General features: G+C 40.2%; 1 protein-coding gene across 1 annotated transcript in view; it reads left to right on the forward strand.

Annotated features, from left to right (window-relative positions):
* Window positions 1-3,206, forward strand: part of LOC124034318 (glycerol-3-phosphate acyltransferase 4) — a 46,222-nt gene extending 43,016 nt beyond the window's left edge. Inside the window, exon 13 of the mRNA XM_046347335.1 lies at window positions 1,364-3,206. Coding sequence (XP_046203291.1) covers window positions 1,364-1,472 — 109 coding nt within the window. The 3' untranslated portion in view covers window positions 1,473-3,206. The remainder of the gene's footprint in view (window positions 1-1,363) is intronic.
* Window positions 3,207-6,276: the final 3,070 nt, after the last annotated feature.

Consider the following 6,276-nt stretch of genomic DNA (forward strand, 5'->3'; position numbering starts at 1 on the left):
TAGCGTTTTCCTTGATGGCCAAAAAGCTTAATTTTAGTCTCATCTGACCAGAGTACTTCCATATGATTGGGGAGTCTCCCGTATGCATTTTGATGAACATGTTTGCTTATTTTCTTCTTTAAGCAATGGCGTTTTTCTGGCCACTCTTCTGTAAAGCCCAGCTCTATGGAGTGTACGGCTTAAATTGGTCCTATGGACAGATACTCCAATCTCCGCTGTGGAGCTTTGTAGCTCCTTCAGGGTTATCTTTGGTCTCTTTGTTGCCTCGCTGATTAATGCCCTCCTTGCCTGGTCTGTGAGTTTTGGTGGGCAGCCCTGTCTTGGCAGGTTTGTTGTGGTGTCATATCCTTTCAATTTTTTAATAATGGATTTAATGGTGCTCTGTGGGATGTTCAAAGTTTCGGATATGCTTGGTGGTGCCAGCTGTGCCGCTTGCTTGGTGGTGCCGCTTGCTTGCTTGGTGGTTTTTTATAACCCAACCCTGATCTGTACTTCTCCACAACTTTGTCCCTGACCTGTTTGGAGAGCTCCTTGATCTTCATGGTACCGCTTGCTTGATGGTGCCGCTTGCTTGCTTGATGGTGCCGCTTGCTTGGTGGTGCCGCTTGCTTGGTGGTGTTGCAGACTCTGTGGCCTTTCAGAACAGGTGTATATATACTGAGATCATGTGACAGATCATGTGACACTTAGATTGCACACAGGTGGACTTTATTTAATTAATTATGTGACTTCTGAAGGTAATTGGTTGCACCAGATCTGATTTAGGGGCTTCATAGCAAAGGGGGTGAATACATATGCACGCACCACTTTTCCATTAAAAAAAATATATATAATATAATATAATAATATATAAAGTTATTTTTTTCATTTCACTTCACCAATTTGGACTATTTTGTGTATGTCCATTACATGAAATCCAAATAAAAATCCATTTCAATTACAGGCTGTAATGCAACAAAATAGGAAAAACGCCAAGGGGATGAATACTTTTGCAAGGCACTGTACATATCAGGAGGTCTGTATCGTTGTTAAACCCAGCTCAATTTTGCTCTAATGTATCACCTTGTGGGCATCACAGAATACTGTGTAATGCAGGGTTCCCCAAAATAAGACTGTAAAAACACCAGCAAATCACCCCAGTGATGTGAATTTTGGAAATCTTTTCCAAATTATTCCCACGTATAATGGAGAGATTTGAAAATAAATTATTATGTTTTTGTCAAATATTATATCTGTTTTGGCTTCTTGTGGTCAATTTGCAGTCTACAAATGATTTGTAATTATGTTCCAGATCCCTTGGCTAAATCTAGTGGATGATCCCTGGTGTAATGGATTTGTGAATTATGTTGTTGTTTCTTTGTAGGGATGGAGGTTTAAAGCGAGGGAAGGTAAAAGACACCTTCAAAGAGGAGCAACAAAAGTTATACAGCAAAATGTTAGTGGGAACCCAAGAGGACCGCAGTCGTTCTTGAAGACAAATGCAAGGAGTTTAAGATGATCAAGACCCACTTGGGGACCACCGAATGGACAGTAAAGGAGTTTTTGACTTGGAATACTCCCACCCTCATGTCAGGAATATTTCACTTGGCTTTCTCGGTCACTGCCTCAGCTTGGCATTTCAAGTTCTCATTGCTGTTACAGCCCATTCTGGGCCTTGTCTCTGTTTCTAATGAACTGACCTCTACTGTACCAGTGTGACATGAAACTGCTCACTAAGATGGTTTGTTGTCATCCCTGATGGTGACAAAACTGTATTTTGAGTGACTAATGTATGTATGTCCGTCATTGAGTTAATGTATATGTCTTGTTCTTATCATTTCTCTTTTTTTGTTTTATTATTGTTAATAGTAATTATGACAGTTATTATCATAATTGTTCTTTAGTTACAAGAGATATGTGTGGAGATGTACTGTAGCAATGCAACATAGAGAAGTACTGTCAAGTTTGTACTGAAGGGGAAAACTGTGACCATGATGGGAAATGCATGAATGGCTTGTTCCCAACACGACCAAGATGGTGAGGTGCCACGTAAATATGTTTCTAATACTTTTTTATTGTTTGTTTTTTTAGATGAAAAAAAGCCTTTTGTTTTAAAGGTCCAATGCAGCTGTTTTAATCTCAATATCAAATCATTTCTGGGTAGCAATTAAGTACCTTACTGTGATTGTTTTCAATTAAAATGGTCAAAAATAAACCAGGAAAGCTTCTTAGCAAAGAGCAATTTCTCAAGCAAGAATTTTGCTAGGACTGCCTGGGAGTGGTGAGTGAAAAACAAAAAACTGCCTGTTATTGGCAGAGAGGGCTAGAACTCTTATTTATTGGTCTATTAACGATTTACCTCCTAGTGATGTCACCAGGCAGGCCAAGACTCCATCCTACCAAAACTTCAGGCGGTCTTTTGAAACAGCTTACACTAAAAGGGCATTATTATCATTGTCACAATTGCACAGTATTATTCCCATCTCATAATGTGGAAATATATATAGAACACAGGAAAATCACATTTGACTGCACTGGGCCTTTAAGCATTGTATTCATGTGTAAAATATGGGAGTTGTGTTAAAGTGGAGCTTGTTTTTGTTTTCTTTGTTTCTGTTGTGAAGAATATACATTCTCAGTGACTGGTGGGGGTTGTTGAAATGTAGTAGATACTCAACTTTTGTCACATCTAAACTAGCCTACCTTATCTCAATTAACACTTACACCTGCCTCCCACCCTTATCTACCGTGAAGCTACTTTCTGAGCTGTGTAAAGACTGAGGCCTCTGCCATCGACACCTCGCGATAGCTGTAGTTTAAGCAGCATTGTGTGCTTTTAATTTGTTTACTTCCTAATTATTTGTTATAACATGGTTAAAACGTGATATCATACCGGGCCATGGATGTGAAAAGTATGCCTTGTTCCCTAGCTGCTCTATTAATACTTCCATGAAGGCTTCTCATCATCTACTGTGGGAATTCTCATGCCAAATGCACTTCAGAAAGTGAGGGGGCCTGAAGGAGAAAATGAAAGTACAGCTGCAGAGTTAGACTGATTCCCTGCGTGGCTGCAGTGCAAGCCTAGTGGAAATCCCTGGCCATCGCCTTCCTCAAACTCCTGTTTGGTTCTCTCATCCCTGTATACATTGCTGTACCAAGGGTATAGACGTTTAGATCAAAATCTGTCCAATGTTGACCAATAAAAACCCAAGGATGAAGATATCAAAGTTGTGCAAGTTTCATTGATGTAAAATGAGATGCTAAGAGCTCTGTCAATGCTAGCCATTCTTTTCACTACTCCTCATTAGTATACAAAACACACTTGGCTTGTTGAAAAGAGTGGCCTTAGTGACCTCTGGAACTCATAAGAAGGATTCCATCAGCATTCAAAGCATGAAGCTTGCATTCGGGTAAGGAAGGTTGCCAGTTGTTGCTTAGTTGACCTTACCTTTTATCCTGTACCAGGTTCCTTTCAATATTTTGTTGGCTACTTGACCACATTTGCTTGGTGTGTTATTGATGGGATATTTGGTGTTCCTTCATACAGTATGTTCAACGAGACCCTTTCCAGAACGTGTCTAATACTCAGGGAGCCAAGTCCCCTTTTGTGTGTGGTCTTCATCTATGATCCGTGTCTTCCTTTCTAAGCAGGAAGGAGATGTTGCAGTCCAATTTGGCAATCATGTGTTACATGAAAACACACTTGGATAGGCATGTTGAAAAGAGTGGCCTTTGTGACATCTGGAACCCCTAAGAATCAGCATTCCATCAGCATTCAAACCATGAAGTTGGCATTCCATTATGAAACTTTGCCAGCATTGGGCCTGCTGGCCGGGTGAGGCTGTGCTGCTTTAATAATGGTTGATTGGGTTTAATAAATACTTTTTTTGTGGGAATCTGAATGGTTGATAGGGTTGTGCTAATCCTTGGCTTACTGAACAATATTCTGTGCCCAGTTGTCCACTGCGGGAAGAGTGCCTACCTACTGTTAATTAACCTTCCTTTTGAGGGTGATATATTCTATATCAATCCAATATCTGACCATGCACTTAGGGACGTGTTGTCCAGCCAGGACTCCTTTCTGCCAGGGTAAATTATTGCCAGCCTGCATCCCAACAGTGAGGAACTGCCTCAGTAGCCTTTCAGGGGGAATTTCCCTTTTAGGTGGCTTTGTTTACACTGCTGATGGACAGGGCAACATAATGCTCTGCCAGGCTTCAAATGGATTTATTGACATGGCTGGACAAAGCACACAATATGCAGAGGAGCAATAGGAAGCAATGTGCAAACCTCAAAGGGTTGTTGTGTAAACCATGACATGGTTTAGCAACTCGCAACAAGCACTATTAAGGGTCCTGGGCCTCTGCCCCTTTCTGTGCTTTGCTCGGAACTATCTTTACTCTTTCTATGCAGATTCAGACCGAGGCTAGTTCAAGACCAAAATAATGCAACCCAACATGGAAGCAAATTACATGGTAAGGACAGTGGCGAGCATATCATTAGGCAGAAGAGGCAATTGTCTCAGACCTTGCATCATCATGGGAACTGGGCATAATAAAAATATATTAGGAATTTTTTCCTAATATCTCAGCAGCAGCTAAATATGCAAGAAGCTTCAAAGTTGCAAAGGAAATGGGGAGGGAGGGAGGGGGGTTCCTGGCCGCTGTACCCAGGTTAATGAGACCACATTGTTGCCCCCCAAAAGTAAATGAATCCATACAGCTGAATAATAATTCATAATAGATCAATTGTTTTTTTCATATTAATATTAATATAATCCAAGTTTTTATCATAACAGTAGAAACAAGTAATAATAAATGTATATTTAATTTTAACAGAAAAATGACCTAATGCATTTAGTAAAAAGAACAGTGCTGCTGATAATACTGCCATCGTCATCGGGCAGAGGACATGTACAGTGGGTATAGAAAGTCACCACCCCCTTTCAAAGTGTTCACATTTTGATGCCTTTTGATGACTGACATGAAGGCCTTTATGGCAAAGACTGGTCAATGTGTTCATGTGACAACAATATCACAAGCTCTCCACAAATCTGGCATCTATGAGAGGGTGGTAAGAAAAAAAACACTCCTCAAAAAAAGCCACTTCAAGTCTCATTTGAGCTTTGCCAAAAAGCACATTATAAATTCTGAGGCTAAGTGGCAAAAAGGTGCTGTGGTCAGATGAGAACAAAATGTAACGTGTTGGCGTGAACGCAAAACGATATGTCTGGCAAAAACCCAATACATCTTTCCAGTCAAAGAACACAATTCCTACAGTAAAGTACGGCGGTGGCAGCATCCTGTTGTGGGGGTGTTTCTCTTCAGCAGGGACTGGAGCACTTGTGCAGGTGCATTTATACAGAGACTTACAGAGATTACACACAGGTGGATTGTATTTATCATCATTAGTCATTTAGGTCAACATTGGATCATTCAGAGATCCTCACTGAACTTCTGGAGAGAGTTTGCTGCACTGAAAGTAAAGGGGCTGAATAATTTTGCACGCCCAATTTTTCAGTTTTTGATTTGTTAAAAAAGTTTGAAATATCCAATAAATGTCGTTCCACTTCATGATTGTGTCCCACTTGTTGTTGATTCTTCACAAAAAAATACAGTTTTATATCTTTATGTTTGAAGTCTGAAATGTGGCAAAAGGTCGCAAAGTTCAAGGGGGCCGAATACTTTCGCAAGGCACTGTATGTAGTGAGACAGAGGTTTGCTGTTTCGCTCGCTCGGATGCTTTCTCTGGTGAGATAGTTTCAGCCACGTTTGGATGCTGGAATTATTTTGAATGAATGTGTGAAGATAACCTACTGTTTGAAGTAATTTGTTTGACACAAGTGAAAACACCATGACTGTGTCATTGAAAGGTATTACATTTTTTACAGTTAAATTGCATCTTTACTATAAAATAAGGTCTGACCTGATTGTTCAACAGCTCACCATAATAAGTGGTCTGTAGTTTGTCCTGTTATCAAGTAACAGAGTAGGCTGTGAGGTCAGTGAAAAGCTGAATGTGGAGTCAGAATTATGATCTTCACAATATCAGTGTATCTCTAAAAATGTGGATGTTCTAGTGCAGCACTGTCAATGTAGTGTCTGCTCAAAGATCATAGCATAAGTGTAAAACCATCATATTTCTATCTTGTCAAGCATGGTGACAGACAGTGGTGGGCACACATCCAAATGGTGCAGGTTACGAATAAAGGATGGTGAGATGGGGTCAATCCAATTAAATCACACAGCTCTGCTCTTTTGTTTCCAAATGAGTCAACCAGTTATGTTTTACAACAGC

Source organism: Oncorhynchus gorbuscha, linkage group LG04 (assembly GCF_021184085.1).
Source record: "Oncorhynchus gorbuscha isolate QuinsamMale2020 ecotype Even-year linkage group LG04, OgorEven_v1.0, whole genome shotgun sequence".
Taxonomy (NCBI): Eukaryota; Metazoa; Chordata; class Actinopteri; order Salmoniformes; family Salmonidae; genus Oncorhynchus; species Oncorhynchus gorbuscha.